This window comes from Sceloporus undulatus, chromosome 1 (genome assembly GCF_019175285.1).
Source record: "Sceloporus undulatus isolate JIND9_A2432 ecotype Alabama chromosome 1, SceUnd_v1.1, whole genome shotgun sequence".
Classification (NCBI taxonomy): Eukaryota; Metazoa; Chordata; class Lepidosauria; order Squamata; family Phrynosomatidae; genus Sceloporus; species Sceloporus undulatus.
The window spans coordinates 34,388,952-34,411,106 of record NC_056522.1 but is presented as its reverse complement, the minus strand read 5'-3'; the positions used below and the strand labels follow the sequence as shown (position 1 = coordinate 34,411,106).

General features: G+C 39.9%; 1 protein-coding gene across 2 annotated transcripts in view; it reads left to right on the top strand.

Annotated features, from left to right (window-relative positions):
- The window catches only part of KCNH1 (potassium voltage-gated channel subfamily H member 1), a 358,490-nt gene that overhangs the window by 182,788 nt on the left and 153,547 nt on the right, over positions 1–22,155 (top strand). For both annotated transcript variants that reach the window (XR_006101185.1, XM_042444296.1), the window contains exons 8-9: positions 2,106–2,305; positions 7,978–8,230. Coding sequence is in view for 1 of the 2 variants with exons in the window: in XM_042444296.1 (XP_042300230.1) it covers positions 2,106–2,305; positions 7,978–8,230 (453 nt within the window). In the remaining variant the exon portion in view is untranslated. The remainder of the gene's footprint in view (positions 1–2,105; positions 2,306–7,977; positions 8,231–22,155) is intronic.

Here is a 22,155-nt window from a genome sequence, read left to right as displayed (position 1 = left end):
TAAACATTCCATTCCATTAGCAACAAAAAAAGATGCTTCCTTTGAGAAGAATGCTTCCATAACATCTTAACTGAGAACAATATCTTGACAAAATGTAGACCTGTGACTCTAACATCATCATAGTGTTCTTTCCCACCCAAAGGGTGCTCAACAATGGCTCCTTTTCATCCTGGAGAGAAGTGACCAGTGGGGTTCCACAGGGCTCTGTCCTGGGGCCAGTGCTATTCAACATCTTTATCAATGACCTGGATGACAGAATTGGGAGCATACTTATCAAATTTGCAGATGACACCAAATTAGGAGGAACAGCTAATACCCCAGAGGACAGGACCAAGATTCAAAATGACCTGAATAGACTAGAAAGCTGGGCCACAGCTAACAAAATGAAATTCAACACGGAGAAATGTAAGGTATTGCACTTAGGGTGGAAAAATAAAATGCACAAATATAGGATGGGGGACACCTGGCTGAATGAAACTACGTGTGAAAGGGATCTAGGAGTCCAAGTAGACCACAAGTTGAACATGAATGAACAGTGTGATGCGGCAGCTAAAAAGGCCAATGCAATTTTAGGCTGCATCAATAAAAGTATAGTGTCTAGATCAAGAGAAGTAATAGTGCCACTGTATTCTGCTTTAGTCAGGCCCCACCTAGAATATTGTGTCCAGTTCTGGGCGCCACAATTCAGAAAGGACATTGAGAAACTGGAGCGTGTCCAAAGGAGGGCGACAAAAATGGTGAAGGGTCTGGAAACCATGTCCTATGAGGAACGACTTAGGGAGCTGGGGATGTTTAGCCTGGAGAAAAGAAGGTTAAGAGGTGATATGATAGCGCTATTTAAATATTTGAAGGGATGTAATATTGAGGAGGGAACAAGCTTGTTTTCTTCTGCTCCAGAGAACAGAACCCGGAACAATGGATGCAAGCTACAGGAAAAGAGATTCCACCTGAACATTAGGAGGAACTTCCTGATAGTAAGGGCTGTTCGACAGTGGAATGCACTCCCTCGGAGGGCGATAGAGTCTCCTTCCTTGGAGGTCTTTAAACAGAGGCTGGATGGCCATCTGTCAGGGATGCTTTGAGTTGGATTTCCTGCATGGCAGGGGGTTGAACTGGATGGCCCTAGTGGTCTCTTCCAACTCTATGATTCTATGATTCTCCTGTATGATTTGTAACACCTTTGCCTGATGAAGAAGCAAGTGGAGCTTTAGAAGCTTGCATCATGTATTTTTTGCATTATGGTTGGTTCAGTTGGCCTCAACATTCGGCCTATACTTTGATCTGTTACATAGCATATACAGAGCTTTGCTCCTGGGTCAGTATCACTGCTTTCTGGAGCCAGCCCCAGTTAACAGTCTGGCTGCAGGTCTTTGGGCCAGCTGAAGTTTCTGCACACATTACAAAGAAAGCCCCACATAGAGCACATGATAGTAACCCAGATGGGATATTAGTAAGGCATGTTTCACTATGTCTCAAGGAATGGGCACAGCTGGCTTTCAAACCTTAACTGTGCAAATGAACTCCCGGCCACCATTGAAACCTGAGACACTGTGCAGTTTGCCGTGAGGGTGAGGGAGCAAAATTTGACAATTCCTGTGATAGTTAGTCAGCAGTGTTGATAATTTGCAGCAGTATAAAGAACAAACCCATTTAGATTCTGCGGCTGAAGGGATTCTATGCCAGTTTATACTTCTGTGTGAGATTGAACAAGGCTTGAATGAACAGTCTCCAGGGTTGTTAGGTGAGCTCCATAATTACCCAGTCATCACATTATACAGTGATTAATTTAACAAATGTTAAACTGGAACTGGCATTCTTTAATTGAAACAAGAGAACTTACACCCAGAGGATGTGTCCCTTACAATATTCAGACTTCTTTAGGAAGAACTCAAAGGCGTATATCAACTGTCCAGTAAATGCCATTACTGCATCAGTGTGTAACAATCAAGATAATTAGTGGTGCTGTTCAAGAAATTCCTTCTACTTATGCCTCCGGACAGTATATTGTCTGTAGCCAGTACAGATGTAGTTCTCAAGCTAACTGATTCTTAAGACTTTAGAAGCCACCATCTTTATTTTTTGTTTCATCTTCCTTCTATTTCCAGCTCTGCTGTATGCAACGATTTTTGGTAACGTGACAACTATCTTCCAGCAAATGTATGCCAACACAAACAGATACCATGAAATGCTGAACAGTGTCCGAGACTTCCTGAAACTCTACCAAGTGCCCAAAGGCTTGAGTGAACGTGTGATGGATTATATCGTCTCTACCTGGTCAATGTCCAGGGGCATCGATACTGAAAAGGTGAGCTGTCTTGATATTGGAAACCTGCCATAAAATTGCTTTATTGCTGTGACTTATATATAGCTGGTAGTGTTTACTGTAGCCCTGAGCTCTTGTAATTATATTTAAAACAAATAAGTGGAAAAGCTGATACCCCTTGAGTTGAAATGCATTTTTCAAAAAGCTTGGTTAATTTTTAAAATCTGAATGTATCATAGAATCATAGAGTTGGAAGACACCACAAGGGCCACCCAGTCCAACCCCCTGCCATGCAGGAACTCTCAATCAAAGCATCCTAACAAATCGCCATCTAGCCTCTGTTTAAAGACCTATAAGGAAGGAGACCCCACCACGCTCTGAAGATGGAGTGTGTTCCACCGTCAAACAGTCCTTACTGTCAGGAAGTTCCTCCTAATGTTGAGGTGGAATCTCTTCTCCTGTAACTTGCATGTAGAGGTGAACGACATCTTCAAAATTCTCTTCATATATTGACTCATGGATTTTCCAGACTCTCCAGAAAAAAATTGTCAAAAACTGGAAAAATTTCCCAAAGCAAACTGACAACACAGAGAAAAAAAATCAGCTCAGCATATGAGAAGCCAGGCATAGTCAGACAAGCATTCTAGACTTTAGGAAAGCTGATTTTAGTAAACTTAGAGAAATACTGGGGGTGATCCCATGGTCAGGAATACTGAACGAGAAGGGAGTTCAAGACGGATGGGAGTTTCTCAAAAGGGAGATACTGAAGGCACAGTTTCAAACAGTTACAATGAGGAAGAAAAATGGGAGGTGTCTGAAGAAACCTGGATGGATGACTAAGGAACTTTCAACTGAGCTAAGTTTTAAATGGAACATGTATAAGAAATGGAAAAATGGGGAAATCACCAAAGAGGAATTCAAAGAAATAGCATGTGTAGATGTAAAGTTAGAAAAGCTAAAGCGCAGAATGAACTCAGGCTTGCTAGAGAGGTTAAGAACAACAAAAAGGGCTTTTTGGGTCTGTCTGCAGCAAACGGTAGGGAAGATAGCAAAATGTTAATAGGGGACAGAGAAAAGGCAGAATTACTCAACACCTTCTTTGCCTCAGTCTTCTCAGAAAACGCAAAGAGTGCTCAACCTGAGGATAATAGAGTAGAGGACAGAACAGGGAATTTCAGCACAGAATAACTAAAGAGATAGTAGAGGAATACCTTGTTGATCTAAATGAATATAAGTCACCAGGACCAGATGAACTACATCCAAGGGTATTAAAAGAACTGACAAATAATAATAATAATTAATAATAATAATAATAATAATAATAATAATAATAATAATAATAATTGTTTATTTCTATAGTGCTGTAAATGTATAAATGTAATATCGGAGCCATTGTTGACTTATGGCAACTCCATGAATTTCATCGAGTTTTCTTAGGCAAATTTTGCCTGTTCCTTGCTCTGAAATACAGCTTACAGTATTAGGTTGCAGTATTTAGTGTTCTCGGCCAGAGAGCTCTATTGCTTTCATGTGATGAAATCATGGCAGTTAAGAGGATTCATAGTGTTTTATAGTGTGAAAGGGGCAGAAAGTGCCCACCGACAACCCACTGTAGTTGCCCATGTTTGCTTTATATCAAAATACAACTTAGCATTTTTATTCTTCCTATCCTCTATAAAAGTTGAGGGCAACATACTTGGGCGGGTTACAAACCGCCATAAAGTACGCGCTCTGCGCGTACTAGGGTTAGGAAGGGCCGTATTAGGGTTAGGAAGGTTCTTACCTTCCTGACGGCCCTTCCTCCCAGTACGCGCAGAGCGCGTACTTTTTTGCGGTGCCCATCCACATGGGCGCCGCCATGCTGACGTACTGGACGCTGTGCGTCCAGACGTGTCGCGGCGGAAGTGACGTCGCGAGGGCGCACTCCACCCCTCGCGGCGCCACTTCCGCGTTCAAAAAAGGAGCGGCATTTCGCTGCTCCTTTTTTGCTGCGCAGGGAAGCTTCGCGGTCTGACAGCTGGGGCTTCCCTGCGCAGCGAATGGCGGCGGCGGGAAAACGGCCCCTTGAGGGCCGTTTGTAACCCGCCATAGTCTGCCTATTATATCCACAGAGTGATTCCTTCCCCATATTATATCTGGGGAATTCTGGGAGCTGGAGTCCAAAAAGTAAAATGTCTAAATTCCTTATATATCAAACGTGTCGTCTTGACTTCAACTGTATCATAAGTTTCCTTTAACCCATGTTGTTATTTTTTTTAAAAGAAAAGGTTGTTCAAATCTTGTTCATTAGCTGCCTTGGGAGTTCTTTAATGAGGAAAGGTAGAATTTAAATATTTGAAAGAATAAATGAATTCTTATATCTGTTGGTCCAAAGATGGGGACTTTTTAGGCTTTTATAAAAAATGCAGTTCAGGCATTTGGTGTACTTTCACTATGATGAATTGACTTAATAATATGAAAAATCTTTACTTATTAGAATATGAAGAAGATCTATTTTGGTAGATTTCAGTAACTGACACATTTGTGTCGCATGCAGTGGAACCTGTCAGTTGGCATTGGGGAAACTCTTTAGTGCTGATAGGAAAGGATAACAAATAAAAGATTGAATACCAGATCATAAATTCTGAAGTTCAGTTCTCAAGCTTCACTGATTTTCCATGCATACACAGCTTCACAAACATTGCCAAATGAATAAATCATGTACAGCCTTGACATCTCTGCATTGCTGCTAGTATTGGTGTGTGTAATGTCATACACCCCTCTAAGCAAGTATGTTGAAGGTGAATTTATCCCCTGCCTCTGCTATCACTACAATTTTATTTTCACCTACTTGATGGGGTATACAGTGCACAGAGAAATTCGAAGAACTGGATCCAAGTTAAGTATTTGTTTTTAAAGTAATAATTTTGCAGCTATAGTTCTTGACATGTGGACTCAAGCTATTAAAACGAACCTGATCCATTCATTTGGCTTACAGGTACCTAACACTTCCAACTTAGTGTTTTTGTTTGTTCATATGAAGCCAGCATATGAGTGCCATCCTGGTTTAGTGGTTGGACTATGACTCTGGATACCAGGATTTGATTCACCACTCAGCCACGGAAACCCAATGGGTGACCCTGGGCAAGTCACACTCTCTCAGCCTCAGGAAATGGCAATAGCAAACTTCCTCTAAACAAATGTTGCCAAGAAAATGCCATGATAGGGTTCATTTTAGGGTTGCCATAAGTCAGAAACTACTTGAAGGCACACAACAACAACAACAACAACAACAACAAATGAAGCAAATAGCAATATGAAACAGCAATATGAAGCTCATGTGAAGTTTACTCCACTCTTCAACCAAAATGAGGTTCCCAGATCAATAAAGATCAAGAAAGATCAGTTAAAAAGGTAGTTGACACTTATTCACACTATAGAATTACAGTGCTATTATTTTTCTTTATCTGACATGACCCCATACTATGGAATTTTGCAGTTTGTAATTTACACTGGAATACTCTAGTTCAGAATTCTAAATGCTGCTCCCAAAATTGCAATTTCCAGAATTTCATATGGTGGGACCATGTGGAATAATAATTAAAGTGGAATAGCAGTGCTGTGATTCTGTTGTATGAAGAGTCCCTTGTAATCTGAAGAACAAAACATTGAGGGAAAACTGATTGGAAGGGGGAATGAGTAAAGCTAATTGAAGATGCTCATTCTTAATTTTACGAGAGCATATAAGAGCACCCCTTTAATGTAGGGCAGGACTGGATGGGTTAATTATGTCTCTCTGTTATAGTGGAGAATATTAGTTTCAGATATTCCAGTTATGATTATTAAAAAATCTGCAGCTCTGTTGCTAGCAGTAATAAAAGAAAATGGATGTTTCAGGGCTAAGCAGCAGCAGGCTGGAGGTGAGCATGAAATCTGCTATATCCAATAAACCTTTGCAAGTTGCGACTGGCTCCCACATGCCATTCTGGAGTTGGTGTAACTTTCCCCTCAATATTGAAAAAAGATGACAATTTGTCTTGTGTTTGCACCAGAATAAAAAAGAAGTATATGAACTGATGGAGATGAAAATTCATTGTGAAGTTTCAAGTGCAGTGTATGGGTGGTGGGATGTGTTCCATTGGTGCAAACAATACTAATCCATGCAGTAGTTTGCTTATGAATAATGATTAAGGGAGGGTGGGTGTGTAACAAGTAAAATCTTCCAGTTACTCTTAAAGTACATTTACTACCTGTTCTCTTACAAACCTTAATTATACCCACTCATCAGAGGCAAAGAATAGCATAACTAGTCACTCTCAATCCTCTACAGGTTATAGGAGTGAATTACTTTTAAAAGGTAACTTAATTCTACAATTCAGAAGTATGTTGTGAACATAATGTGCATACTATTTGCATATGTGTTGAGTGAAATTTTTTTTGGCAACATCTCTTCTACTGGGACACTTCTGAATGTTTGAAATAGTTAAAGTATCTGTACACACTTCATTAAATATGCCCATTTAAGTATATGACGTTTTATTGCTTTTTCAACCTTTAAAAACCTTTAAATATTATCATAGAAGTTGAGTAACTAACAGAGAATTACTGTTTTAATTCTGAGCTTGTAAAACTTTAGTAGCACCTTAATATTGAAGAGCCTTTAAAAATAATATTGAGAGTATGGTGTAGGAGGTTCAGGGTTAATCAGAGTTTTGTTATTGTTCTTCCATCTATCTCCAACCCTTGCAGTCTTTGGCAATTCCCTGTTGCAATCATCTCCAAAACTGCCGTGATAAAAGCATCCACCGGTTATTATTGATCTTAATTATTCTCTACCTGGTCTCTAGGCATTTGGAGATCTTTCAGTTTATTCTATGAAACCAAAATATAATTGGCTTTACATTACAAGGGTATCTACACAGCATAGTTAGGACAGAACAGATTCCAAATTCAGAAGCAAATGAGTGAAATAAGTAAAGAGTGTTTTATTTTTTGGAAATCAGATTGCATCAGGTGAACATATTCCATCATGCCACCTGTATGTCTGCTAAAAGTGAGTTGGGGGAAGGGAGCAACTAAACAGAAATTAATCCCATGGAAATCAGTTCTATAAAGGAAAGCCAAGATCTAGTTAGCTATAGGTTTCAAGACCATATGACTACAATGGGATAGCCAACAGATAACTTCCAAAACCTTGGTTCTCTCAAGCATAATAAACGATTGCATTTTAGAAGCTGGTTTTAGTATTTGTTCTAGTTAAGAATGAAACTGTTTTGAGAAAACTGAGGAGGGCTGAAAGGCTAAAATGGGTATAATCTTGTTTTTGTTAGTGTTGTTTATGCAACACTTGTGTCTTTTTTATATTTGTTTTTATTTCTGTTGAGTCTCACTGAATTTACTGTCAATGTGTTCTTTCGTGTTTTACATAGCTATTGCTTATTATATGTGTAGTAGTTTTCATAACTACTACGTAAGTCTGATCCCAGTTTTACTTTTTGTACAAGAACATAAGAGCAGTGACATTCATGTTTTTGTATAAAATAAAAAACATGGGCTTAGAAACACTAAATACAAGTAAACATAAACTCTGGTGTTAAATTTTATGTGAATAATTAGAAAAAACTACAAAAGATTTACACAAAACCTGTTTGTACTTTGAATGCAGAGATGCAAAGGGGATTTAAAATGTTCAGATGCCTTGCAGACCGAGACCTAATCTGGTAATGTTGTTTTAGGTTTTACAGATCTGCCCCAAGGATATGAGAGCAGATATCTGTGTTCATCTGAATCGGAAAGTTTTTAAAGAGCACCCTGCCTTCAGGCTAGCTAGTGATGGGTGTTTGCGAGCTCTTGCCATGGAATTTCAGACTGTGCACTGTGCTCCTGGGGATCTCATTTACCATGCTGGAGAGAGTGTGGACAATCTTTGCTTTGTGGTCTCAGGATCTTTGGAAGTCATCCAGGATGATGAAGTTGTTGCAATTTTGGGTAGGTATTCCTACTAAATTATATCTCTCTGTTCACATGTTTATATATCTTGGTGTGATGAACATGATTCTTTATTCTTGAGATGGACGCACCACCAGATATTAAGGTACACAAGAGTACTACTTATAGAAGCTTTACTTTAATGAAGCCACACACAGGACAAGTAAGCAATCTTTGGAAATGATCTGTTTATATACACAGCATCTGGTATAAAACACAAAATATCCACTTCCTAAATTTGGCCTAACTGCTTTTCTTGTCTAGTTTTTCTGTTCACATAGTTCCATCTGGTCACAAACATTTTTTTTTTAAAAAAGTAGTCATGTTAATCTCCTGTAGCATAAAAAGAAAGAAGAGAGGAGAGGAAAAAAAGAAAAGAAAAGTGGTAACACTTTTAAGACTAAATGATTTTTATTTTAGCATGAATTTTCATAGATATACACTTACTTTGTCAGATGCAATCCCAAGTGCTATCAAGGCCTCAAGTATAAAATGTATTATATATAGTTGTGTGAATGTGCCAGCCTAGCAGTTCGAAAGCATGCAAATGCAGGTAGATAAATAGGTACTACTTCAATGGGAAGCTAACAACATTCAGTGCAGTCATGCTGGCCACATGACCACCAGAGTAGTCCTCAGACAACGCTGGCTCTTTGGCTTAGAAACGCCGATGAGCACCACCCCCTATAGTGGGTTAAAACTAGACATTCATGTCAAGGGAAAACCTTTACCTTTATCTTCATGAGTGTACTAGGATATAAAAAGATACAAATCATGTCCTGTGATCTAAATTGCCCTTTGAAAATCTAGTGCAAGGGACATGATTTGCATCTTTCTGGATCCTATTACATTCTGTCCCACTCTCAGTGTATAAATATGCTTTATACCAGAGGCCGTAATACTATTCGCTAGTGACTAAAGCCATTGATGCATTTTTCCTCTAACAGATTTTTTTAAAACTGAAATAGGTTAGAAAACCTGTGAACATGGGTACAGCATATAGGAGCCATGGGAAGATACCCCCCTCTAAAGCTGTAGACATCTTTGAAGTCCCAGAGAGGAAGATCCAATCTCATATTCCTGCTCTTAGCACCTTCCACCCACCATAGAGATTTCTATGATGTCTTCCTTCCCAAAGTCAGAACTGTATTCTTGGGGATGGAGCTGTGTGTGAGGTGGTGGTAGTCTTAGCCAAGGTGGGAGTAAATGTGGATTTCCATAGTCCATAGACCTCCCAGCCTGCAATCATGTCCCCAGTATAGAGGAGATTTTAAACTGGCCCTGAAACTGGTATTATGAACTCCCATTACTTAAACAGTATATGTGGAGTTAACAGCTGGGTGAAATGCAAGGCATGCAAAATGAAGATCCAGCCTGGCCCAAGCATAATGTTGGCCCTGGCCAGGCACTCTTTCTCAAGCTTCCAACACTGAATGAGTAGAGGGCATTTCCCATTGAATGCATCAGGGGCAAGCAAATCAATGTCACAGTTGCTTCACTAACCCCCTCTAAAGTTCAACTCCAAGGATTCTATAGGATGAAATCATGGCAGTTAAAGTGGAATCACAGTGTTATAAATGTGTGAAAGGGCCCACAGTGATATCAGTGGGCCATTTGTGCTTATTCATAAAATGTAAATGTCAAAGAAAATCCAATCCCTTGAAGTCTATCTAGATTCACCCAGCAAACTGTATAAGCAGAGGTGGCCCAGTTAACACTAACATTGGAATTATTTTGGTGCCAAATTAAAATCTGGCCTTTTATTAAAGCCTTAGGTGCAAACTGATTTTATCTAGGCTGTATATGATTCAAAATTCTTTTTAACTGTTTTTAAATTGTCTGTTTTTCAATTGAGAATTTAAATTGAGAAACTGTTTTTAAATTGAGAAACCATTTAATACATTTTAATCTTTTAGAACTTTTTGTCAGGAAATGACATAGGTGTGGCCACTAGGGGGAGCCGTTGTGCAGATAATTTGGAGCTCCAGTGGCAGCTAATGTGGCAGCATTCAAACAGGGCATCATCGGAATGTTGATGCAACTGTCAACTGTCAGTTCTCAACTGTCACTGAGAGTGGGCTGTGTCTGTTACTGAGAGGCAGTGAGATGGTTGTGTGTTAATGTGCCTGCCTCAGAGGTTGTGTTATTGTTGGTTGGTGTAAATAGTGTGTATTAGAGACGGATGTCCAATGCACTGTGTATATCTATGTTGTAAATACTGCAAAAGAAGATTAAAGCCCTCGTTTAGAGTGAAGACTTGTAAGAGTCATTATTAGTTGAAGACATCTTCACAGATTCCTTCTTCTTGGCGTCCTGTTGACGTGGTTGAACTCTGCAGGTGGTCGTGGTGGACACTGCGCGTCATTTGAGGGTTATGGGCGCAGCACACAGGCCACAACACTTTTGTAATTATTTATTGTTTTAAACTGATTTCATTAGCCTTCTCTGTCAGAGAACTCTAGTGCCACAACAAGCTGCAAATCCCAGGATTCCATAGCATTGAGCCATGGCAGTTAAAGTGGTGTCAAACTGCATTATCTCTGCAGTGCAGTTTAAACCCTAGATTGGTTAAAATATGAGAAACCCATCTTGCCTATTGCAGGAGATGGAAAGTTGGACATGGTATAGCACAGTTGGATTAGAAAAAATGACATTTATAGAAAGAAAACACCAAAGATGTCTTTTCTCTGTTTTAATGGGGTTATTAAATTGTATCAGACTGAATATTTGAAAAGATATCTCTATTTAATTTTGGTGCTCCAAACATTTAGTTAATGTACATAATTAGAGATTATATCACAAAAATATGTTGGATAATGGAACACAACAAAGAATATCAGAAGAAATTCAACCTGTGCTTTATAGGTTATAGTAGAGTGCCTTGACTGTATAAATCATCATAACATATGGTTTACTCTGAAAGAAGTGAGATTATCATAACATCTGATTATCCTGATATATAATCTACGAGGCCATTGTCAGGATACAATATGGAGCAACAGAGTGGTTTCTCATTGGCAAGGAGGTCAGACAAGGCTGTGTTTTATCATTCTGTTTAATTTACATGCAAAACATGCAAAACATGTCACATGGAAAGCAGGATTAGAGTCAGAGGAAGCAGGCATGAAAGTTGGAGAAATGAACATCAACAATTTAAAATATGCACATGACATCATACTACATGCAGAAAATGGCAAAGACCTGGAACGACTACTGGAGAAAGTTAATGAAGAAAGTGCAAAAGCAGGGTTACATTTGAATATTAAGACAAAAATAATGATCACAGATTTACATAACTTTAAAGTGAATAATGAAAACACTGAAATAGTTTAAAAAATCCTATGCCTTGGCTCTCTCTCATTAACCAAAATGAACATCGTAGTCAAGAAATCAGAAGAAGGCTAAGCTTTGGAAAGACAGTTGTGAAGAAACTAGATAAGGTGCTCAAGTATAAAGGCATAATTAAATACCAGCGTCACAATCATCCATAGTATTTCTGATTTTTGTGTATGGCTATGAAAGCTGAACAGTGAAGAAAACTGGGAGGAAGAAAATCAACTAATTTGAAGTGTTGTGCTAGAAGAGAATTTTATGGATACAATGGACTGCTAAAAATCAAATGAATGAGTCTTACAGCAAACCAAGCCTGAACTCTCAGTGGAAACTAAGGCCCTGGACAGACGGGCCCTTTGTGGTGTCATGGCGACATGTTAGGGTTGGTGCGTGCACACGACCCGCAACCTTAGCATGTGACGAAGATGTCGCAGCTGCACAGCACCATCTACACGGTGTGCACAGCTATGACATCGCAGCAGCACAGAGTCCAAACAGCGCTGCGCTGCTGCGATGCCATCACACCGTCTCTGGTGGTTTGTGGCAGCACAACTGCACCGCAAAAAGGAGCCGCTTCTGGGCATTCCTTTTTTGCTGTGCAGCAGCATCACACAATTTGGTTGCTGCGGTGCTGCTGCAGAGCAAAGAGAGGTGCCTCCCTGGCGCTTCTTTTTGGCACTCTGTACCATGCCAAAGGTAACTAAACTGAGGTTGTCGTACTTTCAGCATATCATAAGATGTTGTGATTCATTGGAGAAGACTTCTAAAGTGGAAGGCAGTAGATAACAGATGGGTTGATTTAAATAAGGAACCATAACCTTGAGTTTGTAATACCTCAGCAGGGCAGTTGATGATTGAGGGCACTGTAGGTTTTTCAGTCATAGGGTTTCCATAAATCAAAGTTGACGTGATGGCAATAAGTAGACACATCTTCACATCTGGAGTTAAGGTAAAGTCTAGGTGTGGGGGTATGCCGCTTGGAAGATTTTGGACATGTTGCCTCTAACCCATGTTTATCGAAACACAATAAAGTATTTTAATTAACATTCATTTCCAGAGAAGATTGCATTTGTAAATACAGGTAATCAAAATGCAAAATATCAATTGTACTCCATACCCATTACTCTTGCTATTTTCATATGATTGTCAGTGGGCCAGAGCAAATGGGCATGATACCATGGGCCAAGAATGTGGTATCCTGCCTGGGCACCACACACTTGGCCCATGGTTATCACTCTGATAACCCACTGTCCTGACCTGGGTCAGTCCCTGGGCCAGTGTGGGGATAGTGGGGATATTTTTTAGGTAGTCCTGTAATAAAGACTGTGGGATTCTGGGAGTTGTGGTCCAAAGATGTAATTTCTCCAAGCTCTGATTAAAGAATATGAAAGCATGGACTAGCAACAAAAGTCCAAATCACATTAAATATAGTTATCTTTTAGTTTTATCCAGAAAGGCCAGCATTATAGTGAAACCACTGAACACACAAAAGGGTGTGCACTTTAACAGCCTGAGAGCAAATTGAAGAAGAGAAGACTCTGATAATCCACTCACCTGGCTGTTCCAGCCTTGAGGAGGTGATATTAATGCTTTCATTCTGTCAGACATTTTTTAAATGATAAGGAACATCATCAAAGAGATTTAATCAGGTATCTGTTGCTCATGTTAGAGTGATAAAACAGTCGGTAGGTACACTACTATCATCTTTTACTTAGAAAGGAATTGTATAGTTAGATGAGAATACTGTACAGACTATAGCTACCCAGTAGTCCCATGCTTGTTTTTGTTTTAGTTTAGTTTTTCAGGGTATACTGTAGATACTCAACTATAAGTTGACCTCATGTATAAATTGAGGGCAGGTTTTGGATTATGGATTTCGATATGACCCATGAAAAAGTCAAGGGTAAAATTTAGGGGGGCTTAATGAAGGCTCTAAAGGATGAAGCAAGTGGAAACAGTGCCAAAGAACTTACAAAATTCCAGTAGGTCACACTAAAGGTTGGATAGATGAAAGAGTAGAGAGGGGGGCACTGCTTCCAGGACAGATTACACCATTGTCTTTCACCAGGGGATGGTTCATTTTTTAATATAAGAGTTAAAGGACAGCACTTACGTTGACCTGTGGATAAGTTGATTCTGTTTTTTGGGGTCAAATTTTTGACTAAAATTTCTAGACTTATACATGAGTATATAAAGTATATATAGAGAGAGAGGTGGGGGAAGCATAGTTTGAGTGTTGGGCTAGAATTGCAGGAGACCAGAGTGTGAAATTCAGTTCAGCCAAAGAATACCATAGGATAAGGTTGTTATGCCTTTGTGTCAACTTGTGGTCCCATAACAATTTACAGTACTTTATAAATAAACTTTAACAACAACAACAATCACAAATAGTTTGTGCTTTGTACTTTGTGCTTTGTACTTTGTACTTTGTGCTTTGTTCCTATGCCAATTAAGAATCTAACAGACTGCACTCTAATTTGGCAACATTTTAAGGCATATTTTTGGAAATACATGAATACATCCTCAAAGCAAACTAAAGGGCCTATGAATGTTACTTAAGCCACAGTTAGGAAAACCCCATTGTGCCTACTGTAGTCACAACTTTTGCATTTCCCCCACACTCTCAAAAGAGAAGGTGCAAAAAGAAGCCATAAGAGGATTTTATTGTTATAAGGAAACACCATTCCAGGGGTGGGTGAGAGGCCTCAAGCAGGGGCCAATATATAAAAGCAATCTATAAAGGAAATATTATGTATGTATATGAGTGATTAATAGTTGATCACAGTTTTGAGATAGGATGTGAATAATTGGTTGGTATGTAAGGTAATATGTTGCATTAAGAATTTTTTTTTTTAAAAAAAGAAAATTTTATTGTTAAGCATTGTCAAGTTGACTTTGACTTATGGCAACTGTATGAATGAGAGACTTCCAGGTCACCCTATCATCAAAAGCTCTGTTCAAGTCTTGCAGATTCAGGGACTGAATCTTTCCGCCTGGAATATGGGCTTTCTCTTTTTCTACTGCTTTTTACCTTACCAAGCAGTATTACCTGTTTTAGTGAGTCATGTCTTCTCATATGTCCAAGTAAGACAGTCTCAGTTTAGTCATCTTGGTTTCTAGACAGAGTTCAGGCTTGATTTGCTCCAGAACCCATTTATTTGTCTTTTTTACAATCCACGGTATGTGTAGAACTCTTCTCTAGCATCACATTTCAAATAAGTTGACTAACCTCCTATCAGATTTCTTCTATGTCCAGCTTTCACAACCATATATAGAAATCAGAAATGCAATGACATAGCATGGACAATTATGACTTTGGAATTCAATCTTTTCACTTGGGGATATTGTCTATCATATATGTGTAAGTTGACCTCACGTATAAAACAAGGGCAGGTTTTGAGGCCAAAATTATGGATTTTGATAGGACCTGAGGATAAGTCAAGGGTAGAACATAGGCATTCAAAAAGACCCTTTGCCACTGTACTCAGATGATTCCTTTTTCTTTCTTTCTCTTTTTTTTTTTTTTTTTTTGGGATAAATATTAATGTACAGTATTAACTCCTGCCAAAACAGGAACCATCTCATATTCTGAGTAGAGTGGTGAAAATTGAGAGCTTAGATCATCCTGGGCTAACTTAAAATAAGCTCCAACCCTCCCCTACTCTCTATGCCATGGTTACACCTCTAGTCTTTTTAAATGCCTGGGCAGAAAATTGCAGTGAATCTTTGGTGCTCCCCCTGAAAGAAGTACTGAGAGAGTGAAGGGGGTCGGTACTTCTGTTAGGTTCTCCCATGATAGAATAAGCTCTCACCTTAACTCACAAGAGTTAAGATACAGTATCTACATTGAGCCATGGATAAGTCAAACCTAGTTTTGGGGGTTGATATTTTGACTAAAATTTCTCAACATGAGTATATACAGTATTTCCTTCATAGCTGCGCTTTCAAGTGCTAATCTTTCTGATTTCTTGACTCCTGTGTCCATTCTGATTAATGACTGGGCCATGGCATGAACAATCTTGAACTATTTCAAAATCTTCATTGTCTGCTTTAAAGTTGTATAAATCATCTGTGGACATTGTTTTTGTTTTCATAGTGTTCAACTGTAAACATGCCTTTGCACTTTCTTTCTTGACCTTTTTCAGTAATCATTCTAAGTCTTTGCTATTTTCTTCTGATAGTATGGTATCATTGCCGAATGACTTGCCACTTGGAAACCATTCTGTTGTTCCGTGTTCTGTCCTAATAGTAGTCTCTTGTCCTGAGCACAGGTTATGCAACAGGCCAATCAAATGTGGCACATCTATTTCTTTAAGAATGACTTATAATTTTTCATGGTCTACACGATCAAAGGCTTTGCTTGAAACCATGCCCTTTCAACAAGGAATGACTTAGGGAGCTGAGAATGTTTAGCTTGGAGAAGAGAAGGTTAAGAGGTGATATAATAGCCTTGTTTAAATACTTGAAGAGATGTCACATTAAGGAGGGAGCAAGCTTGTTTTCTGCTGCTCCAGAGAACAGTGCCCAGAACAATGGATGCAAGTTCCAGGAAAAGAGATTCCACCTCAACATTAGGAGGAACTTCCTGACAGTAAGGGCTGTTCCACAGTGGAGTGGAGTGGAGTCTCCCTCCTTGGAGATCTTTAAGCAGAGGCTGGATGGTGTATATATGTATACAGTCACCCTTCCAAGTCTGCGGACTTGAAATCCACGGACTTGAAAATCCGTGGAGGGGCAGTCGCCATTAAACTTAATGGAGTGCGCACCCATGCCCCATTCAAGCTTATGGGGCTTGAATATGCACGAGATCTGGAACTCACAGGGCGCTCTGGAATGGATCCCTGCGAGCTCCAAGGAGCCACTGTATATATACAATATACACACACAAATACACACACACTCACACACACAGTATGTATATACAGTTGGCCCTTCTTATACACGGATTTAAGCATACACGGTTTGAAAATGTTCAAAAAAAGTGTAAATTTCAGATACCAAACCTTGATTTTCCATTTTTTATAAGGGACACGATTTTGCTATACCATTATATTTAATGGGACTTGAGCATACACGGATTTTGTTATAGATGGGGGAATCTTGGAATCAAACCTCAGCGTATAACAAGGGTCCACTGTACACACACACACACACACATTGTATATATGTGGTGGCTTAGTGGTTAAGATGGCAATTCTGATGATTGGAAAATCAGAAGGTTGCCAGTTCAAGGCCTGAATGCTGCATTTTGGGGTGAGCTCCCGTCACTAGTTCCAGCTTCTACCAACCTGGCGGTTCAAAAGCATACAAATGCAAGTAGATAAATAGGTACCACTTAAGTGAAAAGGTAACAGCATTTGGTGCAGTCATGCTGGCTCGATAACCACCAGAGTAGTCCTCTGACAACACCGGCTTCTTGGTTTAGAAATAGAGATGAACACCCCCCCCCCACACACACACATTGACATTCATGTCAAGGGAAAACCTTTACCATTTACCTTTATTGTCTCTACAAAATTTTGTTACTAGTATCTGATAATGTTTAGTATCCAATATATATTGGATGATGTTGTATATGGATTGTTGTATGGATGAATGTTAGAATGTTGTATGGATGTATGGATTTTTAAATAAGTATTATATGTATAATTTTTTCTTTTCGAATAAAGATGTTTTAAAAAAAGAAAAGAAAAAGGAGGAGAATATGTGAGGAGAATATGGCTATTTGAGAGATTTTTGCTGGAAAGGAAGGGTTTGTTCAACTGAATTTTGCCATGAACTGAGTGGTAAGAATGATAGATAAACAGTAGCTCAAAGAATTATGTATCTTAGCTGAACCAGATACTTTGGCACATAAAGCAGTATTGTGTGATAGCATCTGTTAGAACCTAATAAAATACTGTAAAACAGCAATCATGTTTTCATGTTATTATTATTATTAATATTATTAACCTTTATTTATAAAGCGCTGTAAATTTACACAGCGCTGTACATACAGTCTTTTTAATTGGACGGTTCCCTGCCCTCGGGCTTACAATCTAAAAAGACATGACACAGAAAGAGAAGGGAGTGGTGGAGGGAAAGGGTAAGAGGTCCAGCAGTTCCTCTCTACCTCCGAGGCCTGGACCAAGGCAGATGGACTGGAGGGAGGGCTTGGCTTCAAAATGGAAGGTTAATCTTCATCCAGGGAAAATACATACTCTCAAGTAGGATAATACATATACAATACATAGCTATACAGGAAATGGTTTGATAAACAGGCACTAAAAGAACATCAGATGGTAAGCAACAATTATGCAATGCCTGGGAAGGCTTCTCGGAACAGGATGGTTTTCAACTCCGTTTTGAAGCTAGTTAAAGAAGTGATGGCTCTTGCTTGTGGGGGAAGAAGGTTCCAGGAGTGAGGGGCAGCAAGTTAAAAGGGGCTAATCCGGGATGGGGCAGAGGAAATCCTGGGCTGAGACAGGAGCCCTTGACTACCAGAACGGAGGGCCCTGGTGGGAAGGTGAGGAGAAAGAAGGTCTGATAAGTAAGGAGGGGCCAGTCCATGGAGGGCTTTAAATGTCGACAGCAGGAGCTTATACTGAATGCGGAAGGGGAGAGGGAGCCAGTGAAAGGATGCCAACACAGGAGAGATGTGGTCAGAGCACATGTACGTTCTTCTTCAAATTACACAATTCAGTTTTTTAAAAAGGGTGAGGATCAGGATGCATGTCAGACCATGATGGAAAAAAGAAATTCCAAAGCCAAAATTGGTTGGTCTTAACAAAAACTATTACTAGACATACACTGCAATCCTATGCATGTTTACTTGGGGCCTTATCACATGGGCCCTCTCCCTCTACTATTCTGTGGCTTGGACAGATAACATTCTTACCTCCTGCACCTTTGGTCCCAGTTGGGAATTGGAGTGCTGTTAGCACCCTAAACCCCTCCATTCCCTGGGGAAGCCACTTGGATGCTTGTGAGAGGAGGATGGATGGAGGACCCTTTGGAAAGGAAGCATGGAAAGGGAAAGGAGGAGGAAGGGAGGAGTGGATGTGTGTGTGTGAGAGAGAGAGAGAGAGGGGGGAGGGGGAGAGAGAGAGAGAGAGAGAGAGAGAGAGAGAGAGAGAGTAGCATTGCCACGAAAGAGTAGTACTCCAGAATCATGGCAGATCTCAATTTCCTCACGCTTATCCAGTGACCAGACAAAGTCAGCAGGAATGCACTATTGAACTTCTGCAAGGCAAATCATGCGTGGCAGCATCACTAAAGATTGCCATGATACATGGGTCCTAAGAGTCCGGAGGTCGCGCAAAAGCCACACTCCATTCCTAAGCACTGGAGGGCAGCTTTGGTGTGGCTTCTTGATTCTTAGGATGCTTGCATCGTTTAAACAGCATACCTCCAAAGAGACCCGAAGCAGCTTTATTTTGGCAGTCTGTAACAGGCCTTTGTTTATTTAGGAAAGCAAACTCCAGTATTATTTTTATGATCTTGAAACTGCTGGTGACAAAAGTGATGGATAGAACTTGTGTGCAGGGATAGTGAAATGGTACCCTGCTGAGGGTTCAACCAAAGCATCTAACAGAAGATGTGTCCTAGAATATCCTTCTCTCCCTGGTCTCTAATTCCAAAAGTTAACAGGAGGATATTCTGTCCTATAACTGGAGTAAAAGTTTTACTACTGGGCAAATGTCCATGCTGCTAGAGTATTCCCACAGTGATGAAATGCTATAATAATGCAATTGCAAAAACATTGCCTTTGGTGTCTAAGGTAAGTTAAGAATATTTTCAGAAAGAAAGATTTCAGTCCCCTTCTTTACCATGTAGTTCAGGAATGCCAAATGTGTGGCCCTCCAGATATAGTTGGAATTTAGCTGCCTTTATCCATCACCATTGATTAAGGCATGTTTGCCAAAGCTGATGTTGTTGTCAAATAATATCTGAGGGCACATGCATTAATACTCATGGCTGTAGCTGGCCACTCACATCTTATTGGAGGTGGGAGGCACCAAATGTGGAATGAGCCATAGCCTCCTTTTGTGGGAAGGAAAGGGCAGGAGAATTTCCTTCCACATGCATATCAGAAACAAATGACATAGAATTCAAGAGGACTGTCCTTTGAGGAAATTATTTCAGCCTAAATTAACACATCTTAGGAACCATCTCTCTCTGTGTGTATGGGCCTTCAAGTCACCTGTTGACCTATAGCAACTCCATGAATGTCATTGTTTTTTCTTGGGCAAGGAATATTCAGAGGTGGTTTTGCCAGTTCCTTTTTCTGAATTATAGCCTACGCCACCTGGGATTTGCTGGCAATCTCCCCCTTCTAAATACTCCCCCTTCTAAATACTAACCAATGCTGACCCTGCTTAGCTTCAAATAAGATGGGATCTGGTGCCATCAGACTTTTTAAGCCAAGTCTGGGTTGAGGCAATTTTCCCAGTCTCCAACCACCCCATGTTTTTCAGTCTGCATCAGAGATAGATGCCTTGTGGGACTTTAGATGCTTTGGAGTGCATTTTCCAACAGACTTCAGCACTATATTGACAAGGGTTATTTGGAACTACAGCCCATCAACACCACAGTCTACCAATCCCTAGAATCATAGAATCATAGAGTTGGAAGAGACTGCAAGGGACATCCAGTCCAACCCCCTGCCATGCAGGAAATTTAAATCAAAGCATCCCCGACAGATGGCCCTGTCCTACATTGTTCAGGAGAGCTCCTTCACAGCACCTCAGAACATGGGGGGGGGGGGGGGGGGTTACAGGTGGAGATAGCAATTATTGTATTTTAGGATCTATGTTATTATTTCTTACCTTTTTTGCTGACGAGAAGAACTAGCAAATCCCAGTAGGAAATTCTTCTTAGCCATAAAACTAAGGGGAATTATTATGACTGTGGTGTGAGCAGCTATGAAAGGCGTAGATTTTTGTGACGCAAACCAGCCTGCTGTAATTTGTTTACTATTGCCAGGGGATGGTTTGCTTCATTTATTTACTCTGATTAAGGTAACACATTACACAGAAGGAAGCACAGATCATCTGTCCTCAGATCTCCAAAGTCAATATCCCTGGGGAAGTTTTTTGGCTTTTTGAAACAAGTTACGCATATGGAGATCTCTATGTATCTTCTGTTTGTTGAAGGAGGATGTTAAATGGTCCATTTGCTCTAGGGAGAGAAAATCCTGCTGGTTTAATTTTATCTAATTGCAATCGCAAAGTATATAGGCAGAATTGTTCTTATAATGTTTCCCTGCAATGGCTTTGGTTTATTACTTTACCCATAAGGACATCATTTAGATAGAGGTGCCAGAAGGTGATACTGTAGTCTCATCTCAGTGGGATAGATAGACATTTGGACACAAATATGTAAACCTTGCCTAAAAATACAAGAGGGTAGAATTCATGAAAAATATTCTCAGCCACCACTGTGCTTGGACTTCCAAGCACAGCAGTTAGTCTAAGATTACTTCAGCTTTGTAAAATCTAGTTCATGTGTCTAGTTACATTTGAGTGTGTAGGGAAATTGATCTTGTCATAGAGTTTTCATGGTGAAAGACATTCAATAGTGGTTTACTGGTGCCTCCTTCTGCACAGTACTAACTGCTGTTGTTTCTGAGAGATCTTATGCCAGTATCACCCTCTGCTACTGCTGCTGATTCCTCAGCAAATGCCTGTCTGACATTGTAAACTCTACCAAAAGCACTGCTGCCATCAGCATAGCCTCTTGCCTCATGGGAACATGCAGCCTCACAAACATGGAAAGATGGTGCTATGGCAGGCACTGCCTTTCTGTGGTGTAAAATGCAAAGGCAGGGTTACAGTTGAAGATTTTAAAAGCACGGGAGAATGCTGGTGGGGGAAAATGTGTAGCCCCCAAACCTATTATAGAAGAATAGTCGACATCTTTATTTTCACCTGATGTGAGATTCAACCTGCTTGCCTGTATCTTCTGTTAAGGAAAAAGCAACATGGGACATACAGTAGAAGAAATAAAACATGTATGTGAGAGTCACAGTGACTAAGCAAGAGCAATTAAGAAGCCACACAGGTGTAAAAGCTAATGTAATTTAGAAGGTTTGAATTCCAAGGACAGAATTATAGAATGTACAATTGGAAACACCTGAGATTCATTAAGTGTACAAGGTGAAATGATGAAATACTTAAGTATGGGTTGAACTATGTGAACCAATCAAAATGAGTGTACACGCCCACTGGGTGAAAACTGACTAAGTGGGTGGTGTTTAACAATGGCTATAATAATTGCTATGTTTGCCTGTGTATTTTGTGGAGTAGTTTGGGTAGTTGTAGATAGTTGGAGTGTTTTGGAGATATTGGAGATTGTGAGGGCATATAGTATTTTGTATATAGTAGAATAAAGTAGATCTTTTATATAAGACTACTGTACTGAGTTGTCTGGTGTCTTGACTGAAGATACAAGAGCCAGCAGGAGCCTGGAGAAGTTTGGAGACTTCTGAGGAAGAAGAGTGAGAAGGCTTGGAGAGTTTGTCAGGGTCTTCAGCCTATTCTCTGAAACTCTGCTGCTTTGGAAGAAAAGCATTAACCACTGACCAAAGCTGGTCAGCACCGCTGCATAACAAG